At 41.5% G+C, this 14,510-nt stretch overlaps 1 protein-coding gene across 5 annotated transcripts; it reads right to left on the bottom strand.

The window, feature by feature from the left end:
- Positions 1 to 204: 204 nt before the first annotated feature.
- Positions 205 to 14,013, bottom strand: LOC108296077 (zinc finger protein with KRAB and SCAN domains 8-like). Of its 5 annotated transcripts, none has more exons than XM_017518453.2 (6): positions 13,398 to 14,013; positions 12,601 to 12,791; positions 11,581 to 11,708; positions 7,502 to 8,575; positions 5,626 to 5,735; positions 205 to 456 (listed from the first exon to the last, which is right to left on the bottom strand). In XM_017518453.2, the coding sequence occupies exons 3-4, from the start codon at positions 11,658 to 11,660 to the stop codon at positions 7,708 to 7,710; spliced, it is 948 nt and encodes a 315-aa protein (XP_017373942.1). In that variant the 5' UTR covers positions 11,661 to 11,708; positions 12,601 to 12,791; positions 13,398 to 14,013; the 3' UTR covers positions 205 to 456; positions 5,626 to 5,735; positions 7,502 to 7,707. The 5 variants fall into 5 exon arrangements, with proteins under 5 accessions (XP_017373942.1, XP_017373941.1, XP_017373949.1 ...); XM_017518452.2 differs by having other exon boundaries at positions 13,878 to 14,011; XM_017518460.2 differs by lacking the exons at positions 12,601 to 12,791; positions 13,398 to 14,013 and adding an exon at positions 10,457 to 10,603.
- Positions 14,014 to 14,510: the final 497 nt, after the last annotated feature.

Raw genomic sequence — 14,510 nt, 5'->3', positions numbered from 1 at the left:
CACCTTGTTGACCAGGATGGTCTCGATCTCTTGACCTCGTGATCCACCCGCCTCGGCCTCCCAAAGTGCTGGGATTACAGGCCTGAGCCACCGCGCCCACCTTGAAGCTGCTTCTTTTATTACAGTTGCTGAAGTTGAAAATCATGTGCAAACTGAATGGATGGTTTCCCACTCTCAGAGCATTGGCAAGACTAAATTTCAGAGCAAATTCTCCCAGGTGTCTCAGGTTCCTTTATCAGTGATATTCTCCTCAGCTTCAGGCAATGTCTGTTGTGCTTTTTCCAAGGGCGGATGTCCCCTCACTTGGGTAAACTATTCACAAGCCCATGAACTTGTTCAGTGTTGGGTCCCTGAAAAATGTTTCTATTTAGTCCCCTGGACATCACTCTGTGTTGGACTTCTTCTGGAAAACTCTGCTTTGAAACAGACTCCTTGTTTAAGGTCAGGAGTCACTATCTGAAAGATCAAGTTGATTATGCAATTAGCACCTTTTCCCTGGAGACAGAAAGTGGAATTCTAATGTAATATATATGGGCAGCCTTCCGAGAGAACCTATCTAAAACACATTATTTATATATGAAGGCTCTAAGTAAGGATATATGTTTGCTTTTTCATTAATTTCTGCTCTTATTTTTAGTACTTTCTTCATTCAGTTTTCTTCGGGTTTATTTTCCTGTTCTGAAACAGTAGGTCTCAATAAATGGTAGAAAGTAGTAGTAATAGTAGTATCATTAAAGTAAAATAGAAGGAAGAGGGTTGGGGAAGATTCAATACTGATACAAGATCTACTATGAAGATAGTAACATAGAAAGCAGAAGATGAAAGAGGTCATCACAGCAACATCAGCAAAGTATTTTACTATGCACTTGGAGAAAGAATAAAAAATTCAAAGCTGAAGGGGTATCAGAGAATATCTGTTCTGTTTACCTTATTTGTAAGGATATAGAAAGTGAGGCCCAGGTAGGGGGCATTATTTGTAAGGATATAGAAAGTGAGGCCCAGGTAGGGGGCATGAGTCTAGGTAATATGGCTACTCAGAGGTAAAGACAGGATGAGACCAAGGGCTCCTGAATCTCACTTTTAGAGTTTTTACTAGCACCTTCATAACTCTTGAAAGCCCAGCATGGTACATGAAAATAAACCTTCAGATTAAAACTCTCATAATACAGCACTGTGGTTAAGAGAAAAGGTTGTGAAGTCAGACTTCTGGTTTCACTGGCTCTACCATTTATTTCCTAACTGCATGATCTTGGACAAGGTATTCAATGTCTCTGTTCCTCAACTTCTTCAGCTGTAAAATGAGAATACAGAAGTATCTGTCTCATAACATTGTTGTTCATTGAGAAAAATATACATATAAGACATTCAAGAAAAGCCCTGGTAGAGAAAGCATTCCCTAAATATTGGCTCTCGGAGTATATACAATATTTCAATGATAGAGTATGTTATTGTTCTTAATTACACACTGCCTTCTTTGTAAGGATTATATTCCCCATCCCATAGAAAATAGGCTTCGTAATTTTTCTTGTTTTAGCTAATGAAGTGAAAGTGACATATGCTCCTCCTGAGTAGCTAATTTAAATCCATCACATAATTCTACAATTGTTCTTTTCTATTGCCATAAGAACAGCACATTCAAGGTAGTACTCTCCTGTAGCCTGGATCCTAGAATAGAGAGAATGTATTGCACAACAGCAAATGACCCATAACTGATGTGTGATAAGAATAAAGCTATGTTATTGCAAGCCACTGAGATATGGGATATTGTTGGTTACATAATAAAAAATTAATTGATCATAATAGCCCAAGATGACTTGTGCAATCTCAAGCTATCTCACCATATGCAGGGCTGCAAAGAATCCATAAAGAAGAATAATAATAATCCTGTAGTCAAAGAACTCACAAAGGAGCAGGACTAGAGACAGATACAAAGTAAAACAGCCAGGCACAGTGGCTCAAGCCTGTAATCCTAGCACTTTGGCAGGCCATGGCAGGCAGATCGCCTGGGCTCAGGAGTTCGAGACTAGCCTGGGCAACATGGTGAAACGCCATCTCTATGAAAAGTACAAAAATTAGCTGGGCATGGTGGTGCATGCCTGTAGGCCAAGCTATTCAGGAGGTTGAGGCATAAGAATTGCTTAAACCTGGGAATTAGAAGTTGCCTTGAGTCGATATCCTGCTACTGTATCCCAGGCTGAGCGACAAAGTGAGACACTGGCTCAAAACAAAAAAAACCCAAACAAACCAAAACAAAAGATAAATCCTCTAAGAAAGAAACAGTGTGCTATGGGAGGTCAAAGGAGGGAAAGATTGGAAGTAGTTATAGTAATGGAAATACGTTTTGAAATCAGGCGTCAATAGAGCTCAACCTAAAATGTTTTAGTGAACTGTGCAGCCACCAAGTGCGACTTGTTCTAAACATCTTCCAGGCTGAAGCTTTCCAACTTTTCGATAAAGAAGTTTGGAATCGCAACTAAGCACCCAAACTGTGATGTAGAAGATCCAGAGTTTTTTCCTGAGGAATAAATTGTGTTTACTTAGAAAGAAATTCGTCTACTACTCATGCTCATGCTGAAGTGGGTTGGCTTTATATCTGGGTAAGAGTAAAGTTTAGCTATCTATTCATGCATCCATCCCCTAAATCATTACAAAAAGAATCCGAGGTAGCTATAAAGAATATGTGATAACAGATGCTTTTCACAGAATTCAATCCTGAATCTTTTTTTTTTTTTTTTTTTTTTTTTTTTTTTTGAGACAGAGTTTCGCTCTTGTTACCCAGGCTGGAGTGCAATGGCACGATCTTGGCTCACCGCAACCTCCGCCTCCTGGGTTCAGGCAATTCTCCTGCCTCAGCCTCCTGAGTAGCTGGGATTACAGGCACGCGCCACCATGCCCAGCTAATTTTTTGTAGTTTTAGTAGAGGCGGGGTTTCACCATGTTGACCAGGATGGTCTCGATCTCTTGACCTCGTGATCCACCCGCCTCGGCCTCCCAAAGTGCTGGGATTACAGGCTTGAGCCACCGCGCCCGGCCAATCCTGAATCTTAAGTGAATACTTGCTTACTGTGTGTGAAATCTGAGAGATACTACTTGATGATCATTTAACTTTCCATTCAGATTCTTTAAGTCTAACCCTTTTGATTATCAAAAGCAAGATTATGTAAAGCAAATCCCTGAACATACTCTCTTAGCCTCATGTAGAAATGCTTCACTAAGTTAGAAATTTCATGGGAGAATGAACTATAACTATATTCAATAACATGGATACATCTCACCATGTTGAAAGAAATAAGCCAGCCACAAAAGAGTTACATGGTATACACAAAGATCTGCTTTCAAACCCTGATGAGATAGACTGGTTTGTTTTATGATGCTGGCAAACAAATGGTTACAATGCAAATGACATATGAACTGATGAAAATGTTGTGACTAAAGGCTCACAGAAATTTAACCCTGCATCTCCTCTAGAAACAACAGTTTAGTACTTATTAATTCGGTGTTTGTGGCAAACATAGGATCCAACTAACTATAAGTAATGAGAACTGACTGTATATAGTCTTTCCTCGGTATCTGTTGGGGACTGGTTCCAGGACACCTCAGCATGCATAAGTCCTTCATGTAAAATGGCATAGTATTTGCTGATAAGTACACAAATCCTCCTATATACTTGAAAATCATCTCAAGGTTACTGATCATACCTAATATAATGCAAATGCTGTATAAATAGTTGTTATACTGTATTTTAAAAATATTTTATTATTTTAGAAACCAGATATCAATGGAGTTCAACCTAAAATGTTTTATTGAACTGTGCAACCACCAAGTAAGACCTGTTCTAAAGTCTTGTTTTTATGCAGGTTGAACAGGGTCAAGAAAATGTGAAACTCTTCTCAGCTAGTGCTGGCTGGCTCACACATAGGTAGTTTGGAAATGTTAAATTTTCAGGTAAGGCAGGTTCTGAAGATCAGGATCAAGATAACTTATTTATTTATTTTTGAATACTGACAATACACAGTTGGTTGAATCCATGCAATGCATTGGCTGTGCCCCAAATCTGGCATGAGCAGGTAACTTTCCTTCATGAGGCATAAGGCCTTTGTAACTCCCTATGGTTGGGCCTGAAAAACGACACGTAGAAACCTGGCCTGGAGTCTGACTCTTCAAGGTGGGATGTTTTGCTCTACTGGATACCAGAACAATGTAAAGCTACACTCATTAGGAAAATCTGGTATTGATGCAGGGATAGCCAAAGAAAGCAATGGAACATAACAGAGAAACTAGAAACAGATCCATGCATTTTTGGAAAATTAATGACAAATTGGCATTAATTAAGAACAGTGGTAAATGACAGGCATTTCTATAAGTGATGAAGGATGAAAAGAATATTTATATGGGAAAAGAATGAAATTAGACTTTACCTCACTCAGGCAGAAAAATAAATTTCAAATGGATTACAGATATAAATGAGAAAGCAAATTAGAAAAGTTTTTAAAATGGTAGAGATTATCTTCATGATCTTAAGGCAGAGAAAGAATTCTTCAAAAGACACAAAACAAGACACGTGAGAAAGAAAAGACTGATAAACTGGGCTATATTAGAATTAAAAACTTATATTCATCAAAAGACACCATTAAGAGAATAAAAGGCAAGCTATGGAGATGGAGATAATATTTGCATCTTCTATGAAAAGAGCTCATATCCAGGATATATAAATAATTCCTACAAACACGTACAAGAATTGAATAGGAACTTTCCAAAAGAATACCAAACAGTGTTCTGTAATAAGAATTAAGTAAGCAAGCAAGCTAACCTACGCTTGTTCCAAGAGATGTCACCTCATCTTTCAAGGTTACTAGCTGAATAACAATTAAAAAGTGCCCTGAGTAAAAGAGCTGCCATGCCCTTGCAATGTTGGCACACTCAGCAAAGCAGGTAGGAGTGCAAGGCCCAAGAAGGATGGCCTCTCCCAAAAATGGTACACTGAGTTCACAACATAAAATGTGTTTCTTACTGCACAGAAACACTGGCCTAGAGAATATGTTTCAAGCTTTTTAGGAGAACAAACAAAGAATATCATGGTCTAGCTATAATATGCTACTTTCATATGCACATTCTATGATCCTTGAAACATAATCAACGTCCTTGAAAACTTCCTTCTTTCCCCCCAGAGGCACTATGCTTTTTCATATGCTATTGCCACTGTGCCTTCCCTCCTTCTTTATTATGTGGCTAAAGAACTCATTTTTTCCTCCAAGCTTTCGTCCTCCTCCAAAACCTTTTCCATTGTTTTTGTAAGTCACTGTTAAATCTTCTTCGGTGCAAACTACTCTACAAATTCAGTGGTTTTATTACAGTATTTGCTGTTTTCTATCTACTCCCTTCTCCCTGCCACCAAACAGACTGTAAGCCCCCCGAAATTAGGGTGCTTTTTTCACTGATTTTTGTATTCCTAGCACCTGGCACAATACCCAACCTAAAAAAAAATAATCACTAGTACCTTACTTTGAGCTCGAAAGAAATAACCATAGTACACATATCCTGATCCCTTAATGGTTAAATTCCTCAACAAAATACATTTATTTTCAGAAATAGCTTCTCCTTCAAAGTCTTCAGAATAACACTCACTGCTTAGTATTTATAGTCATGCTGGTTTGGAGTGGGATATGGCATTCATTTCAGTACTGATTCCAGAAGGGTGTCCTCCAGCCAGATGACTCTGTCTGTAAGCCTCCATTCTAGAAACAAACGAAGACAGCTGGGGTTAGAAAGATAAACACTAAAAACATTAAAGATAACAGCACAGAAATGGGTTATAGGTCAAATTGAGGAAAAACTAGTCTCCTTCAATTGCCAAAGACAGGAAGAAGCAGGCAAAGGAATTCACACATGAACTTAGCACAACAAAGAGAACTTCCTGAAGCCCTTCACTTCTGCTATAAGTACAGTATGTGTTTTACCTTCTCTAATGTGCCGCATTCCCTGACTGAGGTCCATTTCCCCAACCTGAGCTCCAGAACCATGATCTTCTTTGTCTTCAATCCCCATATCCAGGCCTTGTGCAGGGTGGTAGGCACTACTCCAATATCAGAGGCTTCATCATGTGCTTTTTCACATGCATCTCTGACCTTAGTGCCTACTGGCCACAAGTTGGCTCAGAGCTTCATGAAGTCCAGAGTGTTTTATAGCTGACCTGCCTGAAGTGCTAATTAGGATAATTCATGGAAACTGGCCATCCCTTTGCAACACAGTCTCTTTCTGAGAAGTGAACATCATTCACCTTCACAGATAGTGTTCTCTACAATTTATTCCAAATGTGAACCATCAAAGCAATCTGCAATTTCCACTGATTTGGCATATTCATCTTGAACCTCACATGAATTAAATTTTAGGATAAAAAATTTCAGGACTATTACTCAGGAGGGAGAAATTACTGTTAAAATAGAAAAGTAGCCTAACCCGGGGGCTCATGCCTGTAATTCCTGCACTTAGGGAGGATAAGATGGGAGGATCACTTGAATAGGGGAGGTGGAGACCAGCCTGGGTAACATAATAAGACTTTGTCTCTACAAAAACTAAAAAATTAGCAGACATGGTGGTGCACACCTGTAGAACTAGCTATTTGGGAGGTTAAGAGGATCACTGGAGCCCAGGAAGCTGAGGTGGCAGTGAGGTGGGATCACACTACTGTACTGCAGCCTGGGTGATAGAGCAAGACCCTGTCTCAAAAGGAAAAAAAAATAGTAACAAAGTACATGTGCAAATATAGGCTTTGGGGATTAGGGTTAAGAAGTCAGATTACAGTCTGGTGGACAGCTGTAGTAGGATTCCCACACACAACAAAAACATTTTCAAAATCAAACACACCTATCAAATCTGAGCTCTCTTGGTTGCATCAGGTATTGAGCTTCACATTGTCATCCTAAAACCAACACCGACTTCGACAATTCCCCAGGTGTCCCATTCTTATACCTCAGAGCCTTTGCCTATATGACACTGCACACAGTAGTGAGCTATGATCAGCTATGAACAAAGGTCAGAAGTCAGAAACATTTAAATCTCCTTGGAAAGTTCTTGTCTTTTTGTTTGCATTGGTTGAGGAACCTCAGTCAAATTCAAAAGCTTATTGAGTCAGTAAGTCAAAAGGTTTGAAGCTTTCTGACTATGTAAGAATCACCTTAAAAATTATCTATAGGGATTCCAACCTAAAGAGATACTCTATCTTCTGCCAAGAGGTCACAAACACATCTAATCATCCTAAGAGCAGAGTGGTACAGCAAAGGCAAAGAAAGATCAATGGGTTGTTATTTTCCAGGTTCAACTATGTCCTTCCTCTTTCACCAACCAACATTGCTTCCAATTTCAAAATTTACTGTTTTATCCATAACATCAATAGCAATAAAACAACAAAAGGCTTCCTCACAAGAGAAAAATGTTTGAATTGTTGGTTTGCTCTAAGTCAACACAAACTACATTATACCATATGGTTTTTAAATGGCTTTACCTTATGAGTTGTAAAATTACATTCTCAGAAGTAGATGTGATTTTAGAGCCTGAGCCACAATGCTGATGGAGCTACTTTTCAGTGATTTCTCACTTCAATATTTCAAGGGTAAAGTGTCAATTAAGGCATTAACTTTTACTATACTCTTCTTTTGATGGTATCTTCTGATGTAACAAAAGCCCTTTGGAATATACTTCCCACATAAATCACTGATGACACTTTCCTTTGACATGTATTTTCTGGTGTTTAGTAAGATTAGAACTCCCACGGAAAGCTTTCCCACACTCTTCACACTCATATGGTTTCTCTCCAGTATGGATTCTCTGGTGATGAATAAGGGTTGAGATCTGGCTGAATGCTTTTCCACACTCTCCACACTCATAGGGCTTTTCTCCAGAGTGAATCCTCTGGTGATTAATAAGTGCTGAGTTCACATAGAAGGCCTTTCCACATTCCTTACACTCATATGGCTTTTCTCCTGTGTGGATTCTCTGATGCTTGATGAGGGCTGAGCTCACACTGAAAGCTTTTCCACACTCATCACACTCATAAGGTTTCTCACCACTATGGATTCTCTGATGTTTGATAAGGTCTGAGCTCACACTAAATGCTTTGCCACACTCATTACATTCATAGGGTTTCTCTCCATTGTGGATTCTCTGATGTATAATCAGGTGTGCCCTTACACTGAAGGCTTTCTGACACTCATTACAGGAATAAGGCTTTTCACCAGTGTGAATTCTTTCATGCACAGTGAGGGTTGAGCGCACGCTAAAGGCTTTTCCACAGTGATCACACTCATAGGGTTTCTCTCCAGTGTGGATTCTCTGATGTCGAACAAGCCCCGAGCTCTGGGCAAACTTCTTTCCACATTCACTGCATTTATACCGTCTTTCTTCCATGCGCCTACCCTCGTGCCTTTCTAACTGGTCCTTATACTTAGAGACTTTTTCATACCCAGGAGTCTGTAAAGTATTCCCGTTATATATGCTAGGGACCTTCTGGTGTGGGTCCATCCTTAGAAAAATCTTCACTTTATAGTTGACACCTTGTTCACACCTCTGGCCTTGAGTCCTAAAATAATAAACACACCTTTGAAATGTGCTTTATTCCCTGTTACTAAAGCAACATAATATGATACAGACTAGAGCTCTCAAACACGTTCAATAATCCCAGGACACACCAGTCATATGGCACTCAGATAAAATGTTTTCATTCAGCCTGTATCATGTCTCAATAACATCAAAGAACTGTTGGAATGGATACCTGCCTCAAATGGCTATTTAAATATATCTTCATGGCACACGCCTATCATCCCAGCTACTTGGGAGGCAAAGGCGGGATTGCTTGAGTCTGGGATACTGAGGCTGCAGTGAGCTATGATCACGCCACTGCACTCTAGCCAGGGCAACAGAAAAAGAGCATGTCTCAAAAAATATAAATAAATAAATAAATAAAATATCCTCTATAAAGGCATCTAAAACACATAATCTGGAATATACATGAATATAAAAATAATATATAGTTCCTACTTTTAAGGGCGAATCATATTTAATTAAATAGGAAAACAAGACAGAAATGGAAGAGATTTGCAGATAGAGCAGATGAAGGAGTACGGGAAAAGAGATGGCAACAGAAACAAAATCAACTGATAAGAAGTTTGGGAAAATGCCAATAACACCATTAACAGGTATGTTTTACCACCCACAGGAGTCCATAACACTTGGAATGAGAGACATGGGGACCAAAAAAGCTCTGCTCATTGCTATGCTACTATGCTGCTACTATTTTTGCAGTCGCTATTGCTATGATAAACACTACCTCAGCAACAGGGATGCTTTGTCTCTGCTGGAACTGTGACAGAATAAACCCTCACCTCTCCAAAGAAAAGGGATGGCTGCTACTTTCTTGGGCATAAACCTAGTTTTGTGTCCAAACTTGATAAAATTTTTGCTCTAAACTCAAATTACACTAATTACCCTTCTCTTTTTCAATCTCACAAATTGCTTTATGTCTCGACAGTTATAAGTTGACAGTATGCACCTTTTATACGAGAATGGCATTTTACCTTTGTGGTTTTCCTCCCCAGAACATATAACCTCAGTATAATAATGACAAAAACAGTTAAATCCCAATTGAGTGACATTCTACAAAACATACGAACAACGACAACATCAACAATAAAAACCAGTGCAAAGCAGAACTGAGGATCCAGGACCAAGAGAAAATAAGGCCTCTATTCCTGCACTCCACCCTTGGAAATTTAGCCCTGTCAGAAAAGCAAGTTGGAGTCACTCCTGTAATTAGGAGTCTTTTTTTTTTTTTTTTGAGATGGAGTTTCGCTCTTGTTACCCAGGCTGGAGTGCAATGGCGCGATCTCGGCTCACCGCAACCTCCGCCTCCTGGGTTCAGGCAATTCTCCTGCCTCAGCCTCCTGAGTAGCTGGGATTACAGGCACGCGCCACCATGCCCAGCTAATGTTTTGTATTTTTAGTAGAGACGGGGTTTCACCATGTTGACCAGGATGGTCTCGATCTCTTGATCTCGTGATCCACCCGCCTCGGCCTCCCAAAGTGCTGGGATTACAGGCTTGAGCCACCGCGCCCGGCCGTAATTAGGAGTCTTACAAGCCTCAGAGACAGCCAGGGACAGGACTCAAGACATCAGCCTGTCCCAGCTATCTTCTCTCCCAGGGCTTCTGAGGGTCCACTGCCAGTGCAGAAGGGCCAGGCAAGGATGGGATAGGGAAGCGAAAGAGAAAGAAGAGGCAGGTTGATGGGGCTGGAGAAAAGGGGTGGAGTGTGAAAGTGGGTGGAAGAAGGGAGGGGTGGGGAAGGATGGAGGGAAAAGGTAGGCCTGAGGCGACCTGGCACAGTACACAGTTTTTCCCACTGTCAGAGGGTGTTCACCCCAGGGCACATGCAAAACCCTAGAAGAAAGTCAAGAGGAACTCACCTGGAAAACTGCGATTAGACTAACTGACCAAGTGACAGGACAGCTGTTGGCCTAGAAAGGTTGACTTTGACTTCTGCATATCCTGTGTCTGGGCATCTGGTCTTCCACTCTAGGATCCTGGAGGCTTCTCTCTCAGTGGTTTGTGAGCTGACCAGAATGGAAGGTGTGAAGAAAGGATTGTTTACTCCCAAAAAGGCGTTTTATGCTTTTTATCTCTCTCAATCCTACAGGACAGACATTAAAGTCCTCCTCTCATATATATAAAAACTGAGAAGCAAATAAATTTTCTGAGGTCAGACACCCATTAAAACAGCCAGGATGAAATTCAATCTAGGCCTTGCTTTTCAGATTAAGCCACTTTATGCCTCCTAAGGGGTTAGCACTCAGAGAGTAATCACCAAATTAATTTGTAAATTCAACACTATTTCCATAAAATATCAACTTTTTTGATTTTAATGTTCACCTAGAAGACTAAACACACAGGACTACCTGGGAAAACTAAGAAAGAAGGGCACTTGTCCACAAGAACTTTAAACATATTATAGGCCGGGCCCGGTGGCTCACGCCTGTAATCCCAGCACTTTGGGAGGCCGAGGCAGGTGGATCACGAGGTCAAGAGATCGAGACCATCCTGGTCAACATGGTGAAACCCCATCTCTACTAAAAATACAAAAAATCAGCTGGGCATGGTGGCACGTGCCTGTAATCCCAGCTACTCAGGAGGCTGAGGCAGGAGAATTGCCTGAACCCAGGAGGCGGAGGTTGCGGTGAGCCGAGATTGCGCCATTGCACTCCAGCCTGGGTAACAAGAGCGAAACTCCGTCTCAAAAAAAAAGAACTTTAAACATAAAGACTTAATACTTAAAGTGTGTGGTGCTCATGATAGACAAATGGTACAGAATAGAAGGCCCAGAAATAGACACAATCAGGCATCAGGCATAAATTTAGCATGTTGATAAAGGTGGCAAATAAGTTAAAAAAAAAAAAAAAAGTGAACTCTTCAAATGCATGGGGAGAACTGGATAATCATTTGGAAAAACAGTAAATTAGATTTCTACTTTATAAACTAGGATATATTCCAAATAAATCAGTTTTAAATGTTATAAATGAAACCATAAACGTACCAGAGGAATACATGAGGTGAGTCCTTTATAACCTCAGAGTAGAAGGCCTTCTTCCTTATGAGCCAAAATCCAGAGGTCATTAATGAAAAGTTTGATAAACTTGACCCACACAGAGAGAATAAAAACTCCTGTGAGGTAAAACAAACAAAAGTACTTTCAGCAAAGTCAAAGACAAAAAAATGGAAAAATATTTACAATTTCTATCTCTGACAACTGGCAGCCAAGATGAAGCTCCTGAACAATAAAAAACGTGGAAATAGCAGATCTGAGCTGGATTCTCTCCCATTCCAGCCTCACTCTGAACTTAATCAGACTCTGCTAAGCATTCACAACTCACTTATCCTGACCCTGTTATATAGCAGTTTTTTAAAAAGTCTCCTCAGGTACCTTACTTCCAGACTTCCCAGAAGACCACACAACGTCAAAGTTTAGCACAACTTGCCTGTAGAGGGAAGAGTCTGTCACTGACATTTCAGTGGTATATTCCTGGTGGCACTAGAGAATAACTATCTTATTCTCCCTCTGCTTCCAGAGCTGGCATTTCATGCCTACTTCCTGACTGTATGCAAGAGCTGGGGCCAGAAAACATTAAACACATGAATTTATGAAATAATCACTGTAGAAAGGAATAAATCAGAACAGCCCAACTCCAGGGAAGTAAGGAGAGTAAGTAATAATTACAACGAATACCTAGATAGCATTTCCTATCTAGCAGGTACTGTTCATGTAATCCGCATAACAACTCTAGACAGGTGCTTTTATTATGGCCATTTACAGATGACATATAGGCACAGAAAGATAAAATGACGTCGCCAAAATCAAAGGTAGTCCAGCTTCTGACTTACATGGTTAAAAAGTAGGGTAAAAAAGAGAAGAATTCCTAAGAGACTAAAAGTTTTAATGCTCTCTCTCCCCACCTGCTGTCTGGATTCACCCAATCCCTTGAAATCATCCAGCTTAGCCACTTAACCAAGGAAAATCCTCCCTCCCCTTGGTCAGTACTGCTCCCCTCTCCCAGACCTGGTGTTTCTCAGACAGGATGATCGGGAACTGGCCTCAGCCATCGTCAACTGGGCTGCTGGAGCCAGCTTACAGTATGCCGGACTGTGGAGTTTTCTCATTAGCAGAATCCTTGGTACCAGCAAAACCAAATCCTCTGAAGATGCAGTCATGCACCTTTTCCTGTAATTGAAGAGTTTTCCGGAACACTTCTGTAAAAGAAACATTATTTTATTCAAAGAAAAAGCAAAGATTGCCATAGCTGTTACACTAACTACTAAGGGTTGTGGGGTGGTGGCGTGGGGAGTGCAATGTTAAATAAGGAGCTAATTTGCAAAGGGCTTTGAGATCACATGCTAGGGCAGCAGGTCTGTGGTGGTAATCTTCCCCATTGCCTTTGAGCACTGCTTGGAGTAGAGGAAGGGCTCATGAGAGAACAGCATTGAGGTGCTGTAAGGTGGCCCTGGCGTGGATGGAAGTGACTGCTAAATGGAAGGGTAGCCATTTATTGCCAAGTTGAAGCAGAGAGAAAACAAATTCTGCATTCAAAAGGAAATGTCGGCCACGCACGCAACGGCTCACGCCTGTAATCCCAACAGTTTAGGAAGTCAAGGCGGGTGGATCGACTGAGGTCGGGAGTTCGAGACCAGCCTGACCAACAAGGAGAAACCAGATCTCTACTAAAAATACAAAATTAGCCAGGCGTGGTGGCACATGCCTGTAATCCCAGCTGCTCAGGAGGGTGAAGCAGGAGAATCACTTGAACCCAGGAGGCGTAGGTTTGGAACAGTGAACTGAGATCGCGCCATTACACTTACCAAACTGGGCAACGAGCGCGAAACTCCGTCTCAAAACATAAACAAAAGGAAATGTCACGGGCACAGTTAAGTGATGAAAGAAGCCTCTCCTGAATTTAGAGCACCGAACACTTTATTTCCAATTATCTGCAATCTCTCGCTTTTGGCTGAAAAAGGGAGCTGAAGATCTGGTGGGCAGTGATACCAACTGGTACCAGAAGCACACTTGAAGTTGATACTCAATGAAGCTCTCTGAAGACGGCAGTGAAGACCAGGGTTGTAACTGAAAGGGAAGTAGTCCCAGCTCTGGGCCCCTGCAGCACTAAATCTCGAGAAAAAAACCCTTTCCTGGAAGACTGCATTTGGGTACAATGCCCACCGTCCCAGGAGGGGTTGCCTCTCCTGGGGTTCTTGCCCACATTCCACCCAGGGAGGAGCGGAGAGGAGGCCTGAGGGGTTGTAGCTGTGCAACACCCACCCCAGCGGCACCCAAATGCATACCAGCGTTTCTCCGCCAATGAGCAGCGACCAGTTCCGAGGCCTCGCCGCGGGCGGAAGTCCCTCTCAGCACTTCCGGGGCGTGACCCGGAAATGGCTGGGCGGGGCCTGTCGGCGCCCGAGGTTGCCAGAAAGGGGCTGCAACCGCCACCTACGCCGGCGGCGGTGTGGCAGGGTCTAGACTGGGAGCGGTTTGCTCCAGGCCGTGGGCAATACTCTGACTTCTTACCTCACCTCTCCGGAAGGTTGCTTTTACTTCCTGAGTTTTACCCAGGGCAGGACCACCCGGGAATCTTGGAATTTAGTTAGTGCAGCTGGTGAAATACCTTGTATGGGCCCTACAGGATTCCTTAAACCGGCACACGGGGCCACACAACTCTGGTCTTAGTTATTAGCGATCTGAAAGCCAACACATTATATCTTGTGTGCTTTCTCAAAGCGAAAGCACCAGACCCAAGAGCAATAATTTCAAAACATGACTGCCATACTGCAAAATCTCTCTGGATATTCAGTTATTTATGAAAGAATCTAACTCAAAACACTGTGGTCAGTAAATATAATGGTTTGGATATAAAGCATATAAAAGGAATAATTCCTAGAATGAAACATTACACGTGGAGGCACAAAGTTTGAATC

This window comes from Cebus imitator, unplaced genomic scaffold, assembly GCF_001604975.1.
Source record: "Cebus imitator isolate Cc_AM_T3 unplaced genomic scaffold, Cebus_imitator-1.0 Scaffold681, whole genome shotgun sequence".
Lineage (NCBI taxonomy): Eukaryota > Metazoa > Chordata > Mammalia > Primates > Cebidae > Cebus > Cebus imitator.
The sequence above is the reverse complement of the archived record's forward strand: the minus strand, read 5'-3'. Positions and strand labels throughout refer to the sequence as shown.

Excerpts from the sequence above, each read along its gene's own strand:
- LOC108296077 (XM_017518453.2), bottom strand. The coding sequence starts at position 11,660 with ATGACCTCTGGATTTTGGCTCATAAGGAAGAAGGCCTTCTACTCTGAG. Across the intron at positions 8,576-11,580 it reads TCACCTCATGTATTCCTCTG|GACTCAAGGCCAGAGGTGTG; the intron begins GTACGTTTATGG and ends TTATTATTTTAG.